This window comes from Silene latifolia, chromosome 2, assembly GCF_048544455.1.
Source record: "Silene latifolia isolate original U9 population chromosome 2, ASM4854445v1, whole genome shotgun sequence".
In the NCBI taxonomy this organism is placed as follows: domain Eukaryota; kingdom Viridiplantae; phylum Streptophyta; class Magnoliopsida; order Caryophyllales; family Caryophyllaceae; genus Silene; species Silene latifolia.
The window spans coordinates 4,669,219-4,695,830 of NC_133527.1; the positions used below are offsets into that span (position 1 = coordinate 4,669,219).

The 26,612-nt window shown below is 37.3% G+C and overlaps 3 protein-coding genes across 4 annotated transcripts in view; all 3 read left to right on the forward strand.

The window, feature by feature from the left end:
* Positions 1–234: 234 nt before the first annotated feature.
* On the forward strand, positions 235–4,566 carry LOC141642079 (putative aldo-keto reductase 2). 2 transcript variants are annotated; one of them, XM_074450764.1, is made up of 5 exons: positions 235–588; positions 2,049–2,249; positions 2,447–2,619; positions 2,718–2,820; positions 4,061–4,566. In XM_074450764.1, exons 1-5 carry the CDS (start codon positions 373–375, stop codon positions 4,403–4,405), a joined length of 1,038 nt encoding a protein of 345 aa, XP_074306865.1. In that variant the 5' UTR covers positions 235–372; the 3' UTR covers positions 4,406–4,566. The 2 variants fall into 2 exon arrangements, with proteins under 2 accessions (XP_074306865.1, XP_074306864.1); XM_074450763.1 differs by lacking the exon at positions 2,049–2,249 and having other exon boundaries at positions 284–588.
* Positions 4,567–5,026: 460 nt separating this feature from the next.
* On the forward strand, positions 5,027–8,161 carry LOC141642077 (putative aldo-keto reductase 4). Its single transcript, XM_074450762.1, has 5 exons — positions 5,027–5,437; positions 6,360–6,560; positions 6,847–7,019; positions 7,112–7,214; positions 7,585–8,161. The coding sequence occupies exons 1-5, from the start codon at positions 5,222–5,224 to the stop codon at positions 7,921–7,923; spliced, it is 1,032 nt and encodes a 343-aa protein (XP_074306863.1). The 5' UTR covers positions 5,027–5,221; the 3' UTR covers positions 7,924–8,161.
* A 10,685-nt stretch (positions 8,162–18,846) lies between these two features.
* LOC141642080 (auxin-induced protein PCNT115-like) overlaps positions 18,847–26,612 on the forward strand; it is a 42,070-nt gene continuing 34,304 nt past the window's right edge. Inside the window, exon 1 of the mRNA XM_074450765.1 lies at positions 18,847–19,100. Within this exon, the coding sequence (XP_074306866.1) occupies positions 18,879–19,100 (222 nt within the window). The 5' untranslated portion in view covers positions 18,847–18,878. The remainder of the gene's footprint in view (positions 19,101–26,612) is intronic.

A 26,612-nucleotide genomic window follows, 5' to 3' on the forward strand; every position in this document is an offset into this window, starting at 1 on the left:
TCTGGTGGTCTGGCTCACAAGTCGGTCAAGCTGCAGAATACTGGCCCACTATACCGGTTATCCGATCACGACCCTCGTCTAATTCAAATACCCAAAAAGAACTCATACCCTAAACAACCGAATAATTTCAAACCCGATTACCCAAATGACCCGTTTGCCAAATCTCGACACGGTGGTAAACAAACTCTTGTCTCTTGACAATTGGCATGAGGCGCATGACTTAAGTCTGCTTGTTTTCAAACCTCAGTACCTCACTACTTACGCACGCATTCTCTTCCTGTTCCCCATTTTCTTTCCCTATATATACTTACACTTCACAATCACATAATCAATCACACAAATAAATTAATTTCAAGAAAGAAGACAAAAAAGATGGCAACTTTAGTAAGAAGGATTAAGCTAGGATCACAGGGTTTAGAAGTATCAGCTCAAGGTTTAGGATGCATGGGCATGTCTGCTGCCTATGGCCCAGCTAAGCCTGAGGAAGACATGATTGCTCTTATTCATCATGCTGTTAATTCTGGTGTTACCTTGCTTGATACTTCTGATATTTATGGACCTCATACTAATGAGATCTTAATTGGAAAGGTATATACTTCAGCGATAATTATTGTTTAAGAACGTCTTACGTATATATAAACACTCATTTTTTGATAGACCGTCTGTTATTATATAACTTGTGATATTTTGGAAGTACCCAGTTCGATTTTATGCAGTTTTTGGTTTGTTTTTCCCTCCGTCTCATTCATGGTTATCTTTGATTAAAATACGTATTACAAAGAATACAAAAGGTACCGTAAACAAATGATTAAGACGGAGGGAGTAGATGTTTACGGTGAACTTTTGTGGGATTGGGCTGATGTTGATTTTGTTACGAAGATCAATTATTTTGGCTAGTACTCCCTCCGTCCCGGTCATTTGTTGTCCTATTCCATTTTTGAGGTCTCAGTAAATTGTTGTCCTTTCTATTTTAGAATTGCATTTGATGAGCAATTTGTTCATTCATACTCAATTTGATCCATTTGTCATCTTATAATTGCCCTCTTCATCTTTCCTTGGTCTTTGTGCCAAAACCAAAGAACAACAAATGACCGGGACGGAGGGAGTATAAGGGGTTGTTTGGTTGCCTTTTAAATTCATGGGAAATGGAAAATTATGGGAAGTAGCTAAATGAAGTCTTGTTTGGCTGCCCAATTTATGGGAAATGGAACTTTCTATGGAACTTCAATTCCCACATGATGTAGGAACTAGGAAGTCGGTAAGTGGAAATTCCCAGATGAATTGAAGTTCCCACATCCAACCAAACAACATTTATACAATTCACATGATTTTCAAGTTCATATGAATTTAATCTTCCCGGGAATTTTATCTTCCTATGGTGAACCAAACGACTCCTAAGTGAAGCATCTAAAGCTAGGATTTATAGCCGGGGAAAAAACTTGTGGAGTTGTAGAGGATGACAGTAGCGGAGCTAGAATTTATAGTTAGGGGGCGGAAAATTTTAGAGGGGGTGAACTAGAAGCTAGTCAGGTGAATTAGGAAGAAAGATTGGAATTTTAACTGAAATTTTCAAATTTTGATTATGTAGGGGTGGCGATTTCCCTTGCTAGCCCATTTGGTTCCGCCATTGAGGATAGCTAGAAATGTTGTAGGTTATATGAGAAAAAGATTGAAAATTTTAATACAGAGTATAACTTTATAAACTTTCAAAACTCCGGAGGAGAGATCATCCCTGGTAGCCCACATTCATTCCGCCAAATTAGGAAAAAGATTGGAAATTATAACTAAAAGTTTCATCATTTTTCACTGTCTAGTAGTTTAGGACTCTAGGGTGGCGAGCGTCCCTTCTTGCTCACTTGGTTTTGCCATTGGGGCTGAGCTAGTGATGTAGTAGGGTATATTAGAAAAAAGATTGAAAATTTTGATATTCATAGAACTTTCTAAACTTCCGAAACTCTGGTGAAGAGATCGTCCTTGGTAGTCACATTCATTCTGCCCATAGCTAAAGTGGTATTAGGGTTATGTTGATGTTGTTATCAATTGTGCAGGCTTTAAAAGGAGGTTGGAGAGAAAAAGTGGAATTGGCTACCAAGTTTGGGATCAAAGTTGTAAATGGGGAAAGACAAATTCATGGTGATCCACAATACATAAGAGAGGCATGTGAGGCGAGCTTGAAGCGGCTTGATGTTGAATGCATCGACCTTTATTATCAGCACCGTATTGATCCCAAAGTTCCCATTGAAATTACGGTTGGTCCAATCTTCTTCCATTTTCGTCATTAAGTATTTGCCTTTGGTTTGTGTTGGCTGGATGCTAAAATGAGACAGCTTTAATACACACAGTGCTGATACTTTCTGATTTCTACGATATTTTTTTGCTTGCTTCTGTTTCTTTGCTAGTCCAATCTTGTAAGCCTTTTTTTTTTTTGCTGCGATGTAAATCATAGATGGGAGAACTAAAAAAACTGGTTGAAGAGGGTAAAATAAAGTACATAGGCCTATCAGAAGCATCGGCTTCAACTATCAGAAGAGCGCATGCAGTCCACCCCATTACTGCAGTCCAATTGGAATGGTCGTTGTGGACAAGAGATGCTGAGGAAGAGCTCATTCCTACCTGCAGGTAAGAATGTCATCTATAATCGACGAGTTAATAAATGAATTTCTCGATACCTGTTCCTCAGCGTTCTGACCTTTGCTATTTAATTACATTTCAAACAGGGAGCTTGGGATTGGAATTGTGGCCTACAGTCCTTTAGGTAGAGGGTTTTTGTCTTCAGGACCTAAGCTGGTGGAGAGCTTATCAAAGGACGACTATCGACAGGTTTTATTTTGTCATAAAACATTACCGCTCTCCCGATACACCTTTTTTATGCTGACTGTAGCACTCTGAAAATAAATAATGTCCACCTTTCTTGTTATACTTGGAAAATGACTCGCTAAACTAGCTGTCAACGCATTTCTTGACGCCACTTCCATTATGGAACTTTTGGAACAGTCTCTCTGTGCAATTGTGCTGTTAATACTCCGCTGGTAACTGTAAGGCTATGTACATCCGAATCCAGTGTTGGACCCAAATAAATTGCTTAGAACTAGTTTAGATCCCGCGCAATGAATGCACGGTATTTATAGACTTTTTATTTTTGTATTACTTAATCATGCTAAACTAACAGTTCATTAATTTTTCATATTTCACGTTTATTATATTTTGAGGAAAAAAATTGAACTTTAAAATTATTCAAGAAACTAAGTAAAATTGAACTGTAAAATAATATTGGTATGATCTCATTAATTGTTTATTTTTCTCGTTATTATATTTTGATTCGAGCAAAAAATAAATTAAAACTGAAAATTAATCCAAAAGGATTGAGTAATGTGCTGAAACACATTTTTTAAAAATTATTTTTTATACCACAACGCTAATGATTCCAATTTATAAATTCTCTCAACTTTTTTTTTGTTCTGAAAGTAATCAAAACCAGTTATAGTTTTGTTTTATACATAGTATGAATAGTATAAGTCAAGTCATTATAAAATAATAATATTAACAAAAAATTTAATTGGTTATATTCTTATATTATTTATACTTTAATTAAAATATAATAGTTTAGTTTTTAGTGAAAATTATATAATTTGATGAAAAGATTAATTTTTATGAAAATAATTATATAATAAAATACATTATAATTATTAATTTCCTTATTTAATAAATACAATTAAATTATCAATTACTTCCTTATTTAAAAACATGCTTTTTGGAGGGGAAATTTGTGAGTTCACCTATTCATTTAGTAAATAGGGGATGTTTTGTTAGATTTTAAAGTTGTTTTTTTTTATTTCACAAAATTAGTAAAGTGCACAAAATATGTGAAGTTTTCCAGTGTCCCGGGATCCCATGTCTGTAAACATAATCCCGCCAGTGTTAGAACCTCCTTTATCCTACCATTTACGAGGGCCCTTGAAGGACGGTAATATTGGCTTTTTTTTTTACATGGTCATAGTCCTAATTCTTAAAGGTTGCGTTGTGACAACTCATTGATTTCTGCTTATTTAATGCCTATCAGCAATTTCCAAGGTTCCAAGCGGAAAATGTTGAGCAAAACAAACTCGTATTTGAACGAGTCAGTGAAATGGCAGCGAAAAAAGGATGCACCACAGCGCAGCTAGCCCTAGCATGGGTGCACCACCAAGGTGAGGATGTGTGCCCCATCCCTGGGACAACCAAGATCGAAAACTTCAATCAAAATATCGGAGCTTTATCGGTGAAGCTCACTCCTGAAGAGATGACAGAATTAGAATCCCTTGTGTCTTCAGATACTGTCAAGGGTGATCGCTATTCCAATGCAGCTCTTGCCATGACCTGGAAGAATATTGAAACTCCCCCTTTGTCGTCCTGGAGACCTGAATAGATACGAATCTCACTATCCTGCCCCTGTTCCTTCAGATAATATATTAACGCCTTAATAAAACTCGTATCACTTCTTACTCGGTTTATGTATCTCAGTAGTATATATATCTGATGTATGCTTTCCTGAACAAATTTTCTGTGTAATGTTTGTTACTTCACTCCATAGTGTGAGATGGTAGGAGAAAATGTAGATTTATAATGACTAGTTTTTTTTTTTTTTTTTTTTTTTCTCGGGACATGTGAAATTCAGTTCAGATACTTGAATAAGACGGTTTTAAAACAAAATAGTGGGCACATCTCTTTGCTTCGTAGTTCAGACGGAATAAGCATAGGTCACAGGTGAGAGCCGATCATCGCACAAGCTATACGGCACGCTCGATTTTCAAGTTAGATCATTGTAATTTGTAAGGTATGTTCTATTTAGCTTTTCCAGCTGAGTCACACAACTCATAAACTATCGAAGTATCGAACACATGTTTTAACCAACTGAGCCAATCGATTGGTCAAATGTACTACTATTACATTATCACTCCATTCCAATTATTTGTTTTGGTTTGATTAACATAGCCTCTCAATTTTTCGCACTGAATATAAAAGGTTAACAAATGACGAGACGGAAACTGTAGATGACTTCAGCCATTACGCAACCACTCTTTCCCCACTCCTCTTCACTTCACATTCCATAAAAAAAAGTCAACAAAACCCATTTTACCAACACACTATTTGACTAATCTCACCAACCCTTCATTACTTAAGACACACATAACATACTTTGAAATTTCACAACCAAACTTAGAAAGTTTATTCATCCACAAAAATGGCAACTTTAGTAAGAAGAATTAAGCTAGGATCACAGGGTTTAGAAGTATCGGCACAAGGGTTAGGATGTATGGGAATGTCTGCATTCTATGGCCCACCTAAGCCTGATGAAGACATGATTGCTCTTATTCACCATGCTGTTGATTCTGGTATCACCTTGCTTGATACTTCTGACATGTATGGACCTCACACCAATGAAGTTCTCCTTGGAAAGGTATGATCTTGGCAATAATTATTGTGTAATGTTTCTGTGAGACCGTATTATTCTATAATTTGCGATATTTTGGATGTGCCCAGTTCAGTTTTGTGTAGTTTTTGGTTTGTTTTTAGTGCTGATTTATGATTTTGGAGAGACCCAATTCAATGTTTTGCTATTTTTAGTGCTGATTTTTGTTTTTTATGATCTTTTTTTGGGTATTTTTGGGTGATTTTGAGGTTCTTATGGAGTTGTGGATCTCTCCAGTGCCCCAAAATATTCAATGGACAGGATTTTTTTGTCCTTAGAAATCCTACGGTCAATATCACTCCTATTAAATTAAATGCTTCTTCCTCATTCATCATCAATGGTGATTACTGATAATGCTTCTTATGATGATGGATTGATGGGTTGTAAACATAGTATGTTTAGGTGCATCAGAAAGAAATTGTGATAACAATTAGTCTTGCTATAGACGGGTCACATATGCTTAAAGTGGTGACATTTTTTGGCCCTACCATGCAACTTGTTGTTTGTCTTATGCTAAGTGGGTGGATATTTGGTTCGTCTATAGCTATAGACGGATATCACCCGTCTATAATGAGAATTATAATTGAGCTGGTGAATGATGTTTTACATGTTTAAGGTGATATCAGCATGATTCATGATTGATGTTTTACATGTTTTTGGTGTGTGATCATTCAATGACGGTTCCAAAGAATGATTCATGTCAGCCGACCCCAAATTATTTCGGGATTAAGGCTCTGATGTTGTTGTCATTTTTGTGTTTTATCTTTATAGATGTTATGGGCATTGTGATTTCAGTAGTGCTGTGTAGTTTAGTGATTTGCAAATGGGTCGTTGGTTAGCCGGGAAGATGTTGATGAGTAAAAGTTTCCACTTTTGTTCATGTTTGTTCTGAAATCTGAATTGTGAGCAGGCTTTGAAAGATGGGTGGAGGGAGAAAGTGGAATTGGCTTCGAAATTTGGGATCAACTTTATGGATGGAAAAAGAGAAATTCGGGGTGATCCGGAATATGTAAGAGCTGCATGTGAAGGAAGCTTGAAGCGACTTGGTGTCGACTGCATTGACCTCTACTATCAGCATCGTATTGATACTAAACTCCCCATTGAAGTCACGGTTGGTTCTTTCATCTTCTCATTCTTTGTATTAATTACATGCCTATAACTCTCTGTGGTTGAATGCCGGAAATGGGTTGTTTTATGTAGCTTATATGTGCCTAATTCTCCATTTTATATGTGCCGGAAATGGGTTGTTTCCCTCTGACCCAACTTACTATCCAAACAAAGTTTAGATGTCTATAGCATTTTCTTGGGTACTCATCAATATAAAAGGTAAATGTCGTTTGTAGACAGTCGTTTCCAACGTAGCTCTGACCCACTTCATTTGTATCATGTAATTTTAGATGGGAGAACTTAAAAAACTGGTAGAAGAGGGCAAAATCAAGTACATAGGTCTGTCAGAAGCATCAGCGTCAACCATCAGAAGAGCGCATGCAGTCCACCCCATTACAGCAGTACAGTTGGAATGGTCCTTGTGGACAAGGGATGCAGAGGAGGAAGTAATTCCTACTTGCAGGTAAACCGTCTCCTATGATTGATGACTTGAAGTGAAATACAAGAATTTTCGTTTGTCGGAGTTCTCACTTTTTTACTTATCTTCCATTTTAGGGAACTCGGGATTGGAATCGTGGCATATAGTCCTCTAGGAAGGGGATTTTTGTCTTCTGGACCCAAGATGGTGGAGAACTTTACAAAGGATGATTTTCGGCAGGTTTGACCTTTTGTGGATCTATGCTCCTTTCTTCTATTTGTCTGATCTCATAATGCATTGTTTTCTACCCGCGTGCTATGTTACTCCGACTTTTCGAATTCCCTCACGTACCCGTGTCCGACACTCGACACTCAGATAAGGGTATGACACTTCGACACCTCATTTTAAGCCAAAATATGCATATTTTTCATAAAATGGCCAGGTCCGACACTTGGACACGCACCCGTGTCGGATCCTTCTAAATGAGTCTGAGCAACATAGTCCGCGTGAAAGCGAGAATTAACGTTACTAAAATATGTATCAATTTTGGGGTATCTCTCATGTAATGTACATTTTGACACCATATTGATCTACTCATTCCGCTCTCCAGTACATGCCAAGGTTCCAACCGGAGAACATAGAGCACAACAAACTCGTATTTGAGCGTGTCAGTGAAATCGCAACTAAAAAAGGATGCACCCCGGCACAGCTAGCCCTAGCATGGGTGCATCACCAAGGAGACGATGTGTGTCCTATCCCCGGAACCACCAAGATTGAGAACCTCAACCAGAACATCGGAGCCTTATCTGTGAAGTTAACCTCCGAAGAGATTGCTGAGCTCGAGTCCCTGGTCTCTGCCGATATTGTTAAGGGAGATCGCTATGGAGCGCTCTCTAGTACCTGGAAGAATTCCGAAACTCCACCTCTTTCCTCATGGAAGCCGGAATAGGCAACGAACCATATACGGAATACTTGTTTTAATTTGTATTTTTGTATTGAGAATGTATTTTGTTGTGTGTGTTTTGTGATTGAAAAACATTGTCCATGTTTTACTATTACTATTTTGAGATTTTTTTTAGTTCTTCGGGTTCATAATGAGCTACACGTACTACAATAATCAATGGAAGAAGAATTCGATGTATATTTTGACCCCTACACTAATACTCCGTAGTACTTTCTTTGACTCTTTTAATTCTTTATTTATGTTTTATTTAAAAGTATTTTAGTCAAATGTAAGGAACCAAAATAATCTATGGAAATAGTATTACTCCGGTCTCCGTATTAATTTGTTTGAATCGGAGATGAAGCTATTTCCTATGTGGAAGTATCATGACTCGATATCATTTGAAGCATGGTGAAGAAATGAGTTTTCACCACGAGAGAAAACTCTTCACTTACACATGCGTCCATGCTAATATGCTATAGTGAATATTCTAAAGTTTCTAGCCACGAAAAATTTTTGTCCTTCACCTAAATATTTATAAGGTTTTTTTTGTTACAAGTTATCTAAGATTTGTCTCACTTGCAAATATACTATCTATCATTTTATTTTTTTTGCAAGATACTACCTTTAATTTTTTAAATTTTATTGAAAACTACCGAAATCCATTTTCCGGCCAAATTTTGGTCACACTCCAGCATTGACTTTGTTTACTCCTTTTATCAAGTGAGAACTGTCTTTTTTTCCCCTTTCATTCTGTTTTCCCTTGAAAAAATTCAACACGCTCTCTTCCCTCCTCATTCTTGTCCTGATTTAACCCCTTCTCATTCACAACCATCTTCTTCTCCTACCCCCTCCTTATCTTTCTTCTTATCTCCTTCATCTCCATTTCTGGTTTTGCGCAATGTCAAGTATCTCAATAAGATCCACGAAAATCTGAACTGGAAGAAAGGTATACAACTGTGGCATTTATGTTGTACCTAAAACATTTTAAAGTTTCGTGTGATGAGAAAAGTTAATCGACTTAAGCAAGGAGTTAAGGAGAAGATGCATTTGAAGAAGTTTGAATTCAAATGTGATAAGATGAAGATTTGTGTTGGAGATGTTGAGGTCATAGAACAAGAAAGCTAAGATATTCATAGGATTGGTGTTTTCAATATTGTTTGTTATGTATTTCAAGGCTGGCTAATGTAGCAGTAGGTGGATTATACATCTGATGTATTACCACCAATTCTATAGTTTTTGAGCATTAGGATAAAAATTTTGAGTTTTGTTTTAAAAATTTTGAGTTTTACTATAAAGTTTTTGAGTTTATTCACTTGAACATTAAGCTCTAAAAAATTACAATAAAACTCAAAAACATTACATATAAGTTAAGTAAAATTTGAGTTTTGACGGGAAAAAATTAAAATCTAACTTATAAATTTTAATAAGCTCAAAAAAAACTACATATGCTCAAAAACAAATAAAGTTTGAGGTAATAAGCTCAAAAAATATACATATATGCTCAAAAACAAAAAAGTTGGAGGTAATACCTCCGATATATGTTCCTTTTTGTCCTAATGTAGACTTCAAATAAATGTTATATTAGGTGATTTTGACATGAAATGCAATGTAATGTACTCAAATACCGGTTCTTTTTAATTGCATAATTGTATTGCTTATATTTTGTCATTACAAAATAGTGGATGTGGGATTACAATACAATTCACCAATCCTAAATAGGTAAGGAAAAAGGGAAATAGGCATGGGGACTATGGTAAAAGAGGAATGAGGGAAAAAAAAGAGGAAATAATAGAGTTCCCACTTGAAAATTGGAGTAAATAAGGTCAATGCCGAAGTTTAACCAAAATTTGGCCGAAAAACTGGTTTTGGTAGTTTTCAACAAAACTTAAAAAATTAAAGGTATTGTCTTGCAAAAACTAAAATAATAGGTAGTGTGTTTGTAAGTGAGACGAATCTTAGGTAGCTTTTGACAAAAAATCCTATTTATAATACGTATTATATTTAGTGAATTACCTTTAGGTGTAAGAAGGACGGTCTTTCTGAAGGATACGAGAATTTTTGTCTAACCACAAATGTTATCAGTTGCCAGACTTGCCACCATCTCTAACACGAGAGTCTTACATGACATTATGAAATAGTTGTGCCTACCGTCAAACTATTCTCTTTTACTAAAAATGAGAAAAATATACTCGGTAATATAAAATTATTTTATTCGGAGTAACGGACTATTTTAGAGTTGATTTATGTAAATTCTTGTTTTCCAACTTCCAACTAAACCCCATTGAAAAAAGGAGTTTAGCATCATTATCATTAATTGGTGTTAAATCTTGGTACCACCCTTTCAACCCTTCAACAAGTATTTGAAATAGTATTCAGAGGTCTTAAGCGAAAACTAATTCGGAGGCCTAATTACTATAACCAGTTAATCCTCATTTTTTTCTAGTTTTTTGGGCTACAAAGTCAAATAATAAGGTTTTAAAATTTAATACTCTGAACGTTATTTCAGTACCTATATTAATATAGGTACTGAAATAACGTTCAGAGTATTAAATTTTAAAACCTTATTATTTGACTTTGTAGCCCAAAAAACTAGAAAAAATATTAAAACCTTATTATTTGACTTTGTAACCCAACTTTTAAAACCATTTCACTACTCTCTCATTTTGTTTTATCAATTTAAATTAGTATTTGAATATCTTATTGGACTTTTTAATATCAACTAGTCTTCCTTAAGACGGATGTATTCGTCTTAATATTAAAACGAGTCAAATACATCCCACATGTGCATATTTTTACTTTTCCATATGCGTTATGTTTTTATCTCATTCATCCCACATGGACATATTCAATCCGTCTTAAATTTAAAACGGATATACATAAGAACTTGCCTCTTACTATAGTCTATAATGTAGCACCATAGAATTCTAAATTCTAAAATTTTACCAAGGTAGTAGAAAACAAAGAAGGAGCAAGTACGAAATTTGAAAAAAAATCAAAATTTGAAGAGGTGAAAAAAAAAAAGAATGGTGAAATGATATAACCTGAAAATACGTAAATATATGTTAATAAATACGGAGTATATGTTAATGAGAAACTGAGAATTATAGTTGGTTGCATAAATTTCACTAGCGTTTTGGTTTTCAATCGTAATGGTATATTATTCGGGGCATAGAGGTGGTCGCCTAAATTGTTTATAGCCGCCCAAGTCGCGCCATGTATAGCACTGGACAAGGGACTTCTTGTACCCTCATTTATATGGAACCTTTCAGCAAGACATTCTCAATTAAATAGAAATCACAAATTGTTAGGAAGGACGGTCTTATAGTATAAGACCAGCCCAAATTTGCAACAAAGCCCATTTCACATTCTGATTACTAAAAGGCTCTTTTAAATTAAGCGATGTTAGAGTTTCTTTTCATTGTTAGTTATGGACTCACAGTATATTCCTATTTCAAACTTCTTTCATCTCCCCTCAAGCATGAAATTCTATGAGCATCATACTCCAACGCTACAACTTCAATTCATATCATCTTCTTCTTCCACCAGCATCCAATGTCAAGAGTCAAGAGTCAAGAATGGTTTGATAAACAGGGTTTGTTTGTTGCGCTTATTTTTAACTGTTTTGGGATTTTATTGTGTTAGAACTAAAAGTTTTTATTCCAAATTTTAATTTATTTGTAATTTGATTTGTACATGTGAAAAATCAATTTTCTCACGCAGAGAAACGAGATGGTATGAAAATATCTCAAGTGATCATCATGAAACGTTTTTACTTCTTGATTATTGAACTGTGAAAACTACACCTCCGTCCCAATCATCTATTTCGTATTTACCTCCTTTTTTTCTCTGTAAAGAGTATTTTAATTAAAAGTAACAAATGATTAAATGGCGTATAAAATATTGAGATTTTGGTTGAGACACATTTTTCGAAGTTTCATACGTCAAAATTTTCCATGTTATTAACCTGGTGAATTCACTATCAAACTCATGTTAAACACACTAGTAATATCTATGAATTACATATGCTCAATCAACAATTCAACATGATGATTAGGCTTCGTGTTTCTTACCGCTTTATTACTTAGTTAAATCAAAGTCGATTAGCTCAAATGGAAGAGCGTGTGTAAAACACAAGGTGTGGGTTCAATTTCCATTTTGGCTACATATAAAAACTTGTGATTTTGAGTTGAAAATTGGGGGTTTTAACTTGAAATCTCATGCTTGAATTTAGAATCGTGCGTCTTAAAATGGAAACGTAAGTTAATTTTAAAAATCCGGCTTTTAAGTTGAAATCTTAAGTTTTTGAATCGGAAACTGGAGCTACAAAATACTCGTATCTAATTAGAAAATTTCGGTATTATAACATAAAGCTTGGCCTTTTAGGTTGAAAATTACGGCATTTGATGGGATAATTTATTTTAATTAAGGCAATACTTGCTCTTAATTTGAACTTTGAAACTAGAAGCTCATAAATGAAAAATTCTGATATCCAACAATATTAGGTTAATTTTTTTTTTATTTAACTAGTACTTTAAAGTTGAAAAATATTTATTTTAAGTTGAGAACTTTGATTTCTAACTTACTAGTTTTATGCCCGTGCAAATTGCACGGGGTTGCTGTTTAAGGTTGAGAAGTAGTGTTGTTAATAGGGGATGCTCTTTCATGGTAATATAAATTTGGGAATTCTGAAAATACATAAATAAATTCTCAAAATTTTAAGAGTTAACAAAAGTAGACAAATTGGAAGTAAATAAGTACAACAAAAAGTTGTTATGGGGTATAAAGTATAATCATAAGTTATTTGAACTATAGCTTCTCAAAAACTTCTTTATACACTACGTTATTTGTTCTATTGGACACGCGTTTATCATTATCGCAAATTAGAATCTTCAATCCCTTTTTGCTTGTGACTCTTAAAATAGCGACATAGAGCTGACCGTGCGTAAATATCGACCTTGGAAGATAAAGCCCTACATGTGCTAGTGACTGTCCTTGACTCTTATTTATTGTCATTGCAAAACACACCGCAACAGGGAATTGTCTTCACAAACTCACGGAACTTACTGGAATCAGATGGAGTAAGTGTAATACGGGCAATATGCACTTTATCGCCCTTATGACTACCCGATAAAACTGCTGCTGTAATCACACGTGAATGATTTGTATTTAAAGGAAACAAAAATAATCTAATATCTGAAATTGAAGTTTAAAAGTGTAGATCTGTTTTCAAAGCAATAATTGATTTTTCAATTAAATGCGCGCAAATTAACGGCTATATTTTTCTCGATCGCATTTTTTTCTTTACATCGGATGATTTTAAAATACATTTTTAAAACTTACTCCCTTATAAAAAAAAAAAAAGTTTAAAAATTACACCTTAATAATGCAAAAATTTAAAAATCGCTTTCAAACCCCTATTTTTACATTTTTATGACAAAAATGCTCCTAATTTTTATTCTCATATGACGAATATGAAGGTGGATTTTGGGTGGAGGATTGTGATGGTTGACCGTGGAGTCCTTGGGTGGTAGTAGAGGTGGACAACATGGCGGGCCAGCCCAAGACGGCCGGCCCACCCGGTCTCATGGGCCGATTTCAAGAAATTCCGGTCCAAGACATGGTTTGCTCGGCCCGGCCCGGTCGGCCAAGACGACGGTCGGCCTAGTGTTGGGTTTTTTCAGCCCAACCCGGTTTCAAGCCCCTTTTTTTAAAAAAAAAAAGAAAAAAAAAATGTAACCAGCCCGGTCCTATGGTAGTGTCGTGCAGTCTTTGCTTTACTCCCCCCGGCCCCCGCCCTTGGCCCGCACCAGACTCAAATTTGACTCAAATTTTACCCAATGAGTACCCCTAGGTGGTAGAAGGATGGGTAGAGTTGTAATAGAGTTCGATAATCACATGAGAAATAAAAAAGTGAGAGCCATTTTTGCCATAAAAATGCAAAAATATGGGTTAGAGAGCAATTTTTAAATTTTTGCAATATTTTGAGTTAAGTTTTAAACTTTTTTTTTTTTTTTTTGATATTCTACATGGTACCCCTCAATTTTCGTACTTTCTACATGCTGCCCCTATACTTTCTAAAACATACATGGTACCCCTAATTGTTGTCTTTATCACTAAGTGTACCCCTAAACTTTATTTTCCATCAATTAAACTCAGTTTTAGGCATTAGGTAATGACTTGGACACGTAATCAAATTTGTCATTTATTATTTTAAAAGGAAATTATAATTTACTCTTTTTTAAATGAAAATAGTGACAATGTTATTATGTAAACCTACAAGTCTCTTTAAGTTGAGATGTTGTTTATAAACCCGTAAACCCGTGCAGTAAGACAGTAAGTATTAAACGAACAATTTTCTAAACTGTAACAATTTTACACTAAAAAAGATATTTTGTCGCTAAATGACAAACATATTGGCCCGTCTGAAATGTAGACGAAAAGTAATTGTCTGCAATGAGAATTTACGTTTTCCTTTGTTAATTACATTAATCAAAAGTGATTGCATGGCTAGATTGTTTGATTCTCATTTCCAACTTATTAAACATGCAATGCAGTGTTCACCTAAAATGTGTGTAATCATAAGCTCCGTCAGTGATAGGTCCTTAAACCATGGTAATATGTATGGTATAATAAATTAGGTCCTTAAAGCTATATAACATGTAAGTTCGGGTCCTTTTAATATAGATAACTCGAGAATTAGCGACTACTAATTAATATCTTGAGTTGGTAAGTATAACTCGACCCGAGTTCGAGCAAACCCGACCCAATAGAACCCGAAAATTTTGCGACTTGAAATCGACCCGATGACGACTAACCGGACATGACCCGATAAACAGTGACCCAAACCCGAACCAGTCCTGATCCGATTTCGACCGACCCGATATTGAGATGATTAAATTAATGACTCGACAATTATTAAGCTTAATATTGATCAAAATGAAAGTGTTTTAATGTTTAGATTGATATGTTTGACTTAATAATGAATTTATTGAACTAAATAATGGTTAAAAACTAAATTTAATGGTAAAAAAACAGAAATAACGCGATCCGATAGTAGCACGATCCAAACTCAGCCCGATCTGATACATCATTTGACGCGAGTTAACCCGGCCCGATAATGACCCCGATCCAAACCTGGCTCGATCTGAAAGGGTAGGCTTAGCCCAACTTATTATGGAGTAGTAATTATAAATACATCGCATTCCTTTGTTTAACCCTATATGTATTTACATATTCACATATTTGTTGGCTTTGCTGCTCCAAAGTCCAAACTATCATAATCTACTCCCGCCGTTTTCAAACTCTATTTGCCTTAACATCTAATTTCAATCTCCTCCTTAAAAAACACATGAAACCTCATAATTGCAATCCCGTATAATTTTCAATCAATGTTTTCGACTAAGTTCCTTATAGTGTTAATTTCTTTCATGATTTTTATTTATTGATTGATTCAGGTATTCTATATTCAAATGGTTTTTGGATTTTTTGTTAACTTATAATATCCAAATTTGCTACATGCATCTTGTAGAAAATATTATTTAAATATTTGAAGTTTCATTATTTATTTTTGTGAGGAAATTCCTTTTTATTTTTGTGAATCTGGTGATAATAATTCTAATTTTTTTTTAATGCTTGATTATATTATTTTTAATATAAATTATTAATTTCATCGTAGTAGTAAAATTTTATCTGCCCATATTTATGATATATACATTTTTTTTATTAGTTTTGTAATTTTAAATTATCTATGCCATTATTGATTTTTAGAAAGTAATTTCAGTGTTTGGAAACTATTATACGAAGTATGCTTGCTTTTATTTTTTTGAATATAAAACATGTACAGTAAGACATGACCTATTTCAATGTAATTGTTACAGAGTATATAGCAATAGGAGTATAAAATATGGATTCTCTAAATAAAAGCACAAAACAGATAAAGTGCATATTGCCCGTAATTTGTAATAATATTTAATTATGATGCTGTAATTTATATTATATGTAATTGAATTTTGAACATTACAAAAAAAAAGTTATACTCCGTATAATTTGTATTGTAGATTGTAATTTGTATTTTTGTATTTGTATTTGGTTGATCATTGTACACTACATAAATTAAATCAGGACTTGTAATTAAATTAGGAAGAGTTAGTGGTTCCTGAAAATAAGGAAGTTAATTTTTGCTTTGAAAAGTCAACAGACAACCACGTGCTGACAACTCAGCACTGTGGTTGTTCTTTTAATGAATAGGATTAATTTAAGACCTTAATTTAAATTTAAAGTTAGAGAATCTTGTGTTTTAACTTGAAAACAATAACTTTTAGTTTAAATTCATAAGTTGTTAAAAATATATAGCTTAATTTAAGATTTTGCCTATAACTTGAAAATTAAGGTCTTTATACTAAAAACCTGGTCTTTGTATTGTTTAGTTAATTTTTTTTTTATATATTTATTATAAGAATAATTTGTTATCAATAATTTATGGTTATAAAATGAAAATTTTAGTTTTACAATAATAGTTTTATCATGTAAACTTGGTTTTTATCAATGAAAACCAATGGATTTAAGTTAACCGCATCAGTACTTATATGTTTAAGTACTCTAGTAACACCTAAGCAAAGAAACTCCAAGGGAGTCTGTAAAAAAAGTCTGAAAGTGGGACCAGATAGAGGGTAGGTTTTCAATATTTGTTTCGGACTTTCGGTTACGCATATGCACACACCAGTCCCCAGCCACGTTCTTTTATAAAAAATAAGGTTACAAAACTAATTTTTTTTTTAAACAAAACTCCCTTATTGGGCTCATACCTCTTATTGGATCCGTCCTATGCTATAGGACAGTCCTATAGAAGAGTAGCTGAATAGAAATATTATCATCTCGGTTACTCGAAGGTTTCCTTAGAGACGGTCTCGCAATAAACTTAGTAAAAGACCAATTATAAATTGTTGAAAAAATTGTACAAAAGGTAATAAACGGGGTACATATATTATAAAATGGGGTACCAAAAACAATGATTACAATTTACAATACACAATAAAATAGGTACAATTGATATGAAAACATGTACTACCAAATAAAAGAGATATTCAATGATAAAAAGGGTACAAAAACTATATAAAGGGGTACGATAAAATGGTTTCTCAATAACTTAGTGAGAGACCGTCTCCCCAAAGTTTTGTGTTATAACTAAATAATATACTTGTATTTTTTAATTCACATCAATTCTAAAAAGATGTAATATGACACTTCCTAGGCGTTTTAAGTTTCCATATGCAATCAAACAACTCCTAATTTATACGGAGTATATAATCTTTACAATCAACAAAAAAAGGCACACGAAATACAAATAAAAGGGTACTGAAAACTGGTCTCCAAATAACTTATTAAAAGACCGTTTCTCCCAAATTTTAGTGGTATATATACTCCCTCCATACTACACCAATGATAACATTAACTTTTTCACAGTTGTCGAGACACGTTTTGCAACGTGAATATCTTTAGTTACAGATTATTAAAAACTATAAAAATTTGATATTTTTATAGCATTCATGACGATAAATCAAACAAGATCTCACATGACTATAATTTGTCTTATAGATTAAGAATAATATTGAAGATTCTCTACGATTATAAATAGTGTCAAGATTCTCAATGTTACCATTGATGTGGTATGAAGGGAGTGTGTAACCCTTTTGCATGTGATGTTTTGTAATTCAAGTCTATAAATACGAGTACAATACATCTTCCACCACTTTATTAACCAACAAAACACACTAATAACATAGACTTTTGGGAGCAAAAGTGTTACATCCATAATAATATTATGGGTTATTTAATAAGAATACTCCAAACTATAAGAGGTCTTCTCAAAATACTCCAAACTTCATTTAATTTCAGAATATACTCAACTATTAACCCCCTCTTCTTGTAATAGAATTGGGTGACCTGCTACCTATTTATTCGGTCATCTCTTAAAAAACTACTCAGTATCACCTACTCGTTTATCATCTAAAACTGAATTAATCTCAACAACCTTCATCGTCCTCTTTACTTTCATCTTCCATACTAGAAAAAGACGATAGCTGGTAGTAAGGTTCGGCCAACTCCGTAAAAATCTAGCAATTGAATGCTGAAGTATGATTTTCTAATTAGATTTGCAAATGCAAAAAAATCAATTTGCTTCCAGCCCTCTACGACCATTAAATTCCCAACCGTACACTCTAGCCACCATCAGCATCACTATTCGAAACGATACATTAACTTTCGCTTACACAAATGAGACATTATTATTATTATAACAGTTAACAGATACCATCTTCACCTCGAACCACTTGTTGCGGTGGTAAAGTGGTCAGATCTGGAATTTCCACCGACCAACCCACCACATTCACGGTTTTAATTGAGGAGTTGTTTAAGGGCCATAGGGTGGTTGTCGTTGGAGACGGAGTAGAGGCTAGAGTTGACGAAAGGCGGTCTGGTTGTGCGGGGCGGCAGGGTGGTTGGTCAGAAGTGTTGATGAGGGTTACTGGGAATGCATTTTGTGAGATTTGAAAACTTGATTTCATCATTGATTTAAGTGGTACCTTATTTGAGATTAGTAGTACCTTATTATTGATTTAGATGATTCCGCATTTCAGATGATTGATTAATAATTATTAAGGCTAACTATAGTTAATTAATGAAGATGAAAATGGAGGAATTGTAAGGGGAGAGGAGAGGGAAAGTTGCAGGTTTAGAGGAGAAGATGAATACAAATAAGAAATGGGCAAAAGTGGGACCGTTAACCTGCTACTGTAGGTTAAAAAAATGCAATTCTATTAGAAGAAAATAGGTGTAATAGTTGAGTATAATACGAGTTAAATCAAAGGTTAGAGTATTTTGAGAAGACCACTCATAGTTTGGAGTATTCATATTAAATAACCCTAATATTATTGAGTAAGATATAATATATACTTAGAAAAATGGGAACTAGTGTACAAAAGATTAAGTTGGGCTCAAATGGACTTGAACTTGAAGTATCAGCACAAGGTTTAGGATGCATGGAAATGTCTGCATTTTATGGCCCAGCTAAGCCTGAGGAAGACATGATTGCACTTATTCATCATGCTGTTGATTCTGGTATCACTTTTCTTGATACTTCTGATGTTTATGGACCTCATACTAATGAGATCTTAATTGGAAAGGTATGATATCAAGTTGTAGTTGCTAGTTTCAGTCCGTTTTTCTTCAGATCATTGCTTTTGGTCTGAAATAAGACGGATAATATGTTATCATTTGACAGTAAAATGTTTGTATTTTTCTGATAACATGTTACCATTATTTTTCCTTTAGTGATAACATTTTGTAGATTCACTGCTTATATTCTCTTAAAAAATGGCAACATTTTGTCGGTCTTATTTCAGACGGAAAAACTGCCCGTCTGAAATAAGAATTTGCGTACTAGTTTAGACTTGGTATATTATTGTACCAACTAGTTTTGAAACCGTGAAAAAATCACGGGTCTTGTATAAGTTTCTCTCTTTTGATTAATACTACCTTTATAAATACAAATTATTTGGAAATATGGCAAATGATAAAATAGAATGTAAATTATGAAAATTAAATATAATAACACGGTACTTCGTACTGTGACTACTGTCAACTCCCTTTATTTGTTTTCATATGTAATCCTCGTTTGCTTTTCAATGGTTACGATTATCAAATTTTGAGTGAAAATCTGTTAAAGATTTTGCGGTTTTTATTTTAAATGTTTTTTTTTGTTATTCTAAATTTTTAATTATGGTTATTATATAATCAAATATTAAATAAAACTAAATATAAAAATGTCACTTGGAATAAAATTGAATGTTTTAGTTAGAGGCCTTTTAACTATATTTTATAATTTTAATAGTTATTTCATAGATAAAAATGATAGAAATTAATAAGGTGTACAAATCACATGTGGAATAAAATTGATTGTGTTAAGGTGATGTGAAATAAAATTGAATATGTTAAAGTAGCCTTTTAATTAGATAATATAGATATTACCTGTATAAAACTGTACCTCATTAATTGTTCACATTTTTTTATCATTGTATTTCGTTTTGAGAAAATAAAATTAGAATGTAATTAAAAGAATTGAATAATGTGCAAAAATGTATTTTAGTGAAAATATTTTTGTATACCACAAAACTAATGATTTTAATTTATAAGTTTTCTCAAGTTTTTTTTTGACACAAAACTAATAATAGTTATTTAAAGTTTTATTTCATACGTAGTATGAATTAAATGATTCTTAAATAATAGCAACAATAAAAACTTTAGCAATTTATAATATTTTATTTTAATTAAAGATTATAGTTTAGAATTTAGTGCAAATAATATAATTTGTTGAAAAGATAATAATTTAATAAAACAAATTATAATTATTAATTTCCTTATTTATTGAATACACTTGGGCTCTGTTTAGCAAAATTACCTGAAAAGGTAGCTGAAACCTGAAAAGGTAACTGATAAGGTAGCTGAAAAATAAGAGCTGATAAGGTAACTGATTATATAAAAATGTGTTTGGCAAACTAGCTGAAAAGGTAGTTGATTTTGGTAAAATGACGTAAAAGGATATGAAATTATTTAATATTATAGAATAAAGGGGTACAAAATGGAAAATAAGTCATTTCAGATACCTGATTTCTCAAATGCTACCCGAGGTAGCATTTCATTTCAGGTACCTTATTTGACCAAATAAGCTACTTGCCAAACACTTGCAAAAAAATCAGGTAACTGAAATTTTGGTCAAATAAGCTACCCGAAGTGTCATGCCAAACAGAGCCTTAGGCTCTGTTTGGTAAAATTAACTGAAAAGGCAGCTAAAACCTGATAAGGTAGTTGAAAACTGAAAAGGTAACTGAAACCTGAAAAGGTAATTGATAAGGTAGCTGAAAATTAGGAGCTGATAAGGTAACTGATTATATAAAAATGTGTTTGACAAACTAGCTTAAATTGTAGCTGATTTTAGTAAAATGACTTAAAAAGGATATGATAATTATTTAATTTTACAAATTAAAGGGCTAAAAGATGTGTTCCGGGTGTAATTCCAGAGCAGTTACTTGTTACCACCCGTGCTTGTAGAATGACGTCCTTGATTGAATCCTCCTTTCGGTCTCCTGAAACAATGAACAAACTGAGGGCTCGACTTTGGACCGAGCGAACTCACTCCGACGCTCAAGTCAGTAGACTTAAAAAGATAAGTTGTTGTTACTTGGCGAAATATATTTTGTAGAGAGATAAGGAAGATATTACCAGATGAATAGTGATTCTTAGGTTAAATTGTGGATCCTCTCCTCAATGAGAGTTGAGGAGTATTTATAGACTTTCACCTTTTGTCACGTAGTGGCCAAGTGGCTAGCAGGTGGAAAGACTGATCTACCCTCGGCCGAGGGACCCATGACAGGCCGGCGGGCCCTGTTGACTCGCCGCCGAGGGGTCTTGGATATGAGTACGCGGATATGTGCCCCGGCTGGCTAGTTGTCCTAGCCGAGGCACAAGAGACATGCCGACAAGCTGCGTCGGTTAGGTTGAAGAAGCCGTTGACTTGCTGTGGATATCTTTGACCTTGCTCAGTATGTTGACTCGGTCAGCGGGTGCAGAATATGCCCCATCAATTTGCCCCCAGCGTAGTCTATGCCGTGGTATGGACCTTCAATGAGTGTTGAGCGTATTCTGCGCAAGTAAAAATTTTCCTGCCCCGGCTTCTTGTACCTCGGCTTGGTTCTGCTTAGGCCGTACCATATCCCCCCTCCACATGGATGTGTAATGGACATCAGATGTGGAAAAGAAAGTGGCGCTGGCCGAGACCGTGGTTGTGAGTGCCGTGTGCTTTTGATTGCCCCCAGCCGGTGCTGCCAAGATTGGTTTCGTCAGTGGGCCGGCGGAGAACAGATACTTAGGAATTTGTTGAGGAAGATGAATAGGCAAAGAGATATGAAGGGGCGTGTTGAAGACGCTTGGTCACTATTGCGTTGATTGACGTTCAACTGTTGCAACGATTGACATTCCGTGGTTGCATGTCTGACACGTGTCTGTTCGCTGATTGGCTGACGTTTCATGGGCTGTGCCCTGATTGGTCCTTCTTCATGGGCTTTCCTCTATAAATAGGGCAGTTAGTCCCTGAAATTGGCCACCAATTTCATTTTCTCTAAAATTTTCTTCTCTCTAAACTTTCGAAGGCTTCTTTCTCTGCTAATCTTCAGAGTCGTTACTTCGGCTAGTGCTTTTCCTCAAGGTAAACAAACAAACTTTTTTCAATCTCTTATTTTGTTAAGTAATTGTTGCTACCATGTCTGCTGCTGACGCCGGGCCTAGTACTTCTGCGCCGGGGGGCTCCTCGTCGCGTCCTGATGAGGAGGGGGTATTGGCTGCCATCCCGATAAGGTCCGGGGGCCCTAGATCTCCTTATCCTGAAGTCGATCCAAAAGCTCTAGAGGATTGGGAGGATGATGATGACTTTGATGATGATGGTGATGATGAGGAAAGGGCTCATCCTAATGAGGGGAGGTCGTATGTCTTGGATCACGGCGACGCCTGTAAGATCGGACCTGACCGTGCTTGGACCAACAAGTTCGCCAGTTGTTCCGGGGAAACTTTTTTCGAGGGCCACTTTTCCTTCGGTGAGGGGTACAAAATTGTTATTCCTGAGGAGGGTCAGGCGGTCTGTTGCCCTCCCAAGGGCCATATAGGCGTATACATCAGACACTTGGAGTATGGGCTCCGGTTTCCTTTGAACGAATACGTTATGGCCATAATCAAAGCCATGAACGTCGCCGTGGCCCAACTACATCCGTTGGCCATGAGGACTATAGTTGGGTTCGTGTGGCTCTGTCTCTTCAAGGGGGAGGCCCCTACGGTTAACTTATTCCGTCGGATTCATCACCTTAAGCCGTCAGCCGCTGGTCGAGTGGGGTGGTACAGCGTGCAGACGGAGCCGGGTTACGTCTCCGTTGATAAGCTTTCTTCCTGTAAGGACTGGAAGGAGCGGTGGGTGTATGTCGAGGTACCGACGGATTATCCGCTGCCCCGGTCCTTCCAACACCGTGTCAATTTACGGTGTGAGAGCGATGGGGTGCGTGAGAAATGGGTCTCCCGGAAACGCCTTAAAATGGACGCCGCCAAGGTCTATCTTAGTGCGGATGAGAAACAGGCGATGACGCTGTTTGAGGCTGAGAAGAATGGGACGCCGAAGGGATGGATGCCCCCGACGCAGATCATTCTTCAGGATGAGCTGCTCTGCCATGTCGGCCTCATACCGGCCCTAGCACAGGGTGAGTGGGGTCGGTGTGAGGCCCATCTCTGCTTTTAATGAATCTGTCTTTTTGAACTTTGACTTGTTTCTTCTACTTAACTCTTGCTTCGTTTCCTTTGCAGATCATTTTGGCCCGGATCTGTCTGAGGATATCCTTGAGAGAATAGGGCTTGATAAGGACAAGAACGTTGTCAATTTGCACCCTACGGCCCAGACTCGTGATCGCAGACCGGCGCCCACTGACCTCATGGATCAGCAGCTGAAGGCACTGGATCCGGCTGTGGCTCAAGCACGGGTGCTCGGAGGCGTGCCGAAGAGAAAACCAAAGGCAGCGTCCAGGTCGGCGACGGCGTCAATCCCAACTCCCTCTTCAACCCCCGCGGTCCAGAAGGAGCATGTGGAGGTCGTCGACATCACCGAGGAGGTGGTGACCGTTGCGAAGGGCCCTCCTCCTCCAAAGAAGAGAAAAGAGCCACTGCCGGCTTCTACCGTTGCCGGGGAAAAGAATGATTCACCCGGTCCTTCATCTAAGAAGGTCCAGACTGGTACGGACCTAACCTGTGGTTCAGACTTAGCTGGTTCATTATGCATTCCCGATGACAGACTCTCTGATGTGTCAATGAATGTTGACATGGATGCGCTGTGTGAATTTTTTGTAGATCCGCCGTCGGCAGCCGCCGTTCTTACTGAACGGCAATTAGAGAAGCAACCTGAGAAGGCGGGTGATAGAAATGTCACCGTTGACTCCTTACTCCAGAAGGTTCCCCCCGCCGAGCTTGTGGCAGAGGGTACGAGACTATACAAGAGGCTGGCGAAGTGGACTCAACTAGCCGACTCCCACATTATGGAGCAAGAAAAGGCCATGGCCCAAGCTGGGCCATTGATCGAACGGCTTAAGCTTGATCTTTCCGCTGCAAAGGGGGTAGCCGGGAAGGCTAAGCTGGACCTCCTTGCTGCACGAAAGCGTGTGGAGGAAGCTGAGAAGCTGCTATTGGCCGACAGGGCCAAAGTTGAGGCTGCTGATGCCACCACTGCCAAGCTGCTGGAGGAGCGGGACAGGTATAAGGGCGGTTACGACGCCGTTGTTGCCAATAGGGAAGAATGGAAGGATCTGTATTTGTCTCAGTCGGAGGCACATAGGGGCACTAGGGCTATCCTTGCCCAAAGGGAGAAAGATATTGAGATGCTTCAAACCGAGATCATCCCTAACATGTGCGCCCAATTCTGGGATCAGGCCGAGGAAGCGACCAGGGAGGCAATCAAGAAGCTCATTCCTGAAGGCTCCTTCCCATGGCAAGAATTCGACCAGCTTTCCGGATGAGATGGCCGATCTTTGCGGAAAAAGCGGCTACGCGGAGAGAGGCGGAGGCGGCGAAGGCGGCTCGGATAGGCGAGGCCAAGGCGGCCTACGATGCAAAGGTGAAGGAGGCCAAAGAGGAGGCCGAGAGGCTAAAGGCACGTCAAAATGACGAGCTTTCCTCCGGGGCCGCCACCGAAGATGATGCTTTAGCTGCCGCCGATGGAGGGCAAAGAACAAGCATAGGGAGACGGGCGGTCGTCACCAGACTCACCCGGCATCTCGGATAGCTTTAGCTGTTCGGGGGCCAACTATTGAGCCTTTCCTCCCTGCCATCTTTTGGCGCTTCAAATGATATGTCTGTAACCTTTTGCTTTTCTTTTCCTTGTTTTTTGTAAAACTTTGGTAGGTTGTGTTTTGGCTTATCCCTATGGGGACGGCCGTCGTCTGTATTCTCCTCACTTGTAATCTGTTAACATTTTTAATAAGAGTTTGCTTACTTTGCCTCCGGCTTGGCCGATGTCTTTTCTTGTTTTCGTCTGATTGTCTTCTTACGTTATTAATTGAGCGCTTCTTTTGTTTCTACCTCGGCCTGGCCGAAGCAGTTTAGAATGTGTATCTCAACTGTGTTTAACGTTTTTTTTTAAACATGTTGGCATGTTGGTCGCTTCCTCTTTCACTCTCGGTCTGGCCGAGGCGTCATATTTGCGATTCCCAACCGCCGCTGTGAACATGTTAGCGTATCGACCGTTGTGTCCCCTGCCAGGCCTTCGGTTGGCCGAGGCGGCTAGAGGTTACGGCGCGACGGCGTCAGATCAGTAGACATATTGATCGCTTCCTCTGCCAGGCCTTCGGTTGGCCGAGGCGGCTAGAATTGCGTCTCAATTGTACTTATACGTTCCTAAGGCATGTTGGTCACTTTCGCGAGTATCAACTGCGCTGGTAGTGACTGCCGTAGCGTCTGCTTCTTGGGGTGGCTGCCCGGCTTGGGCCGTGGCGTCTACCTCGAACACTTTGATGGAAAACTTGGATGATTCTTCATTAGATATAAACGTGCATCGGGGTGCCAACAATTGCTTTGGACACCTCCGCCGCTATACAAAGTATTTCCTTAGATTGTCAGTGTTCCAATGGCTCATCAAAGGCACACCCTCCATGTCTGTCAGCCGGTATGTACCCGACCTCATTTCTTCAACCACTTTGTAAGGACCCTCCCAGTTGGCCGTCAATTTACCATGAATGTTTCATTTGTTGGTGGCGGCCGACTTCCTTAGGACTAGATCTCCTACTTTCAAATCCCTCTTGTGGACTCTCCGGTTGTAGGCTCTTCTCATTTGGTTTTGGTATACTGCCAAGTTGAGGCGTGCTGTATCTCGGCTTTCTTCGACCAGGTATAGGGAGGTTCTTAAACCTTCCTCATTTTCAACCGGGTTAAAGGTGGCCGTTCTGAATGTCGGCACCGTTGCTTCAATTGGCAGGACTGCTTCGGACCCGTAGACTAAGTGGAATGGACTGTACCCCGTTGCTTCTTTCTCCGTGGTTCGCAGGGACCACAGGACGCCGGGTAGTTCATCGGCCCATCTTCCCTTTAGGTCTTCAACTGTCTTCTTCAAACCGTTGAGGATTGTCTTATTGGCTGCCTCCGCCAGTCCGTTGCTCTGTGGGTGGTAGACGGAGGAGTATGCAAATTTGATACCAAGTTCTTCCAACCAGTTCATTATTGTGTCACTCCAAAACTCTCGGCCGTGGTCAAATACCATGACTTGGGGTAACCCGAAACGAGTTATGACATTTTCCCAGATTACCTTTCTTACGGCCGCCGTCGTCTTCGCAGGTACCGCTACAGCTTCAACCCATTTGGTGAAGTAGTCAACGGCGACAATCAAGAACTTTCTTCCGCCGGATGCCGTCGGAAATGGCCCTAGAAGATCCATCCCCCACTGTGCAAAAGGAAGAGGACTAAGTACCGGCTGCAGGTCTCGGGAAGGTGCATGTATCACCGGAGCATGCATTTGACAGTTGTTGCACTTTTTGGTTTTGGCTCTGGAATCCGTAAGCATGGTGGGCCAGAAGTAGCCGGCTCGGAGAGCTTTGTGGGCTAGTGTTCTTGCCCCCATGTGA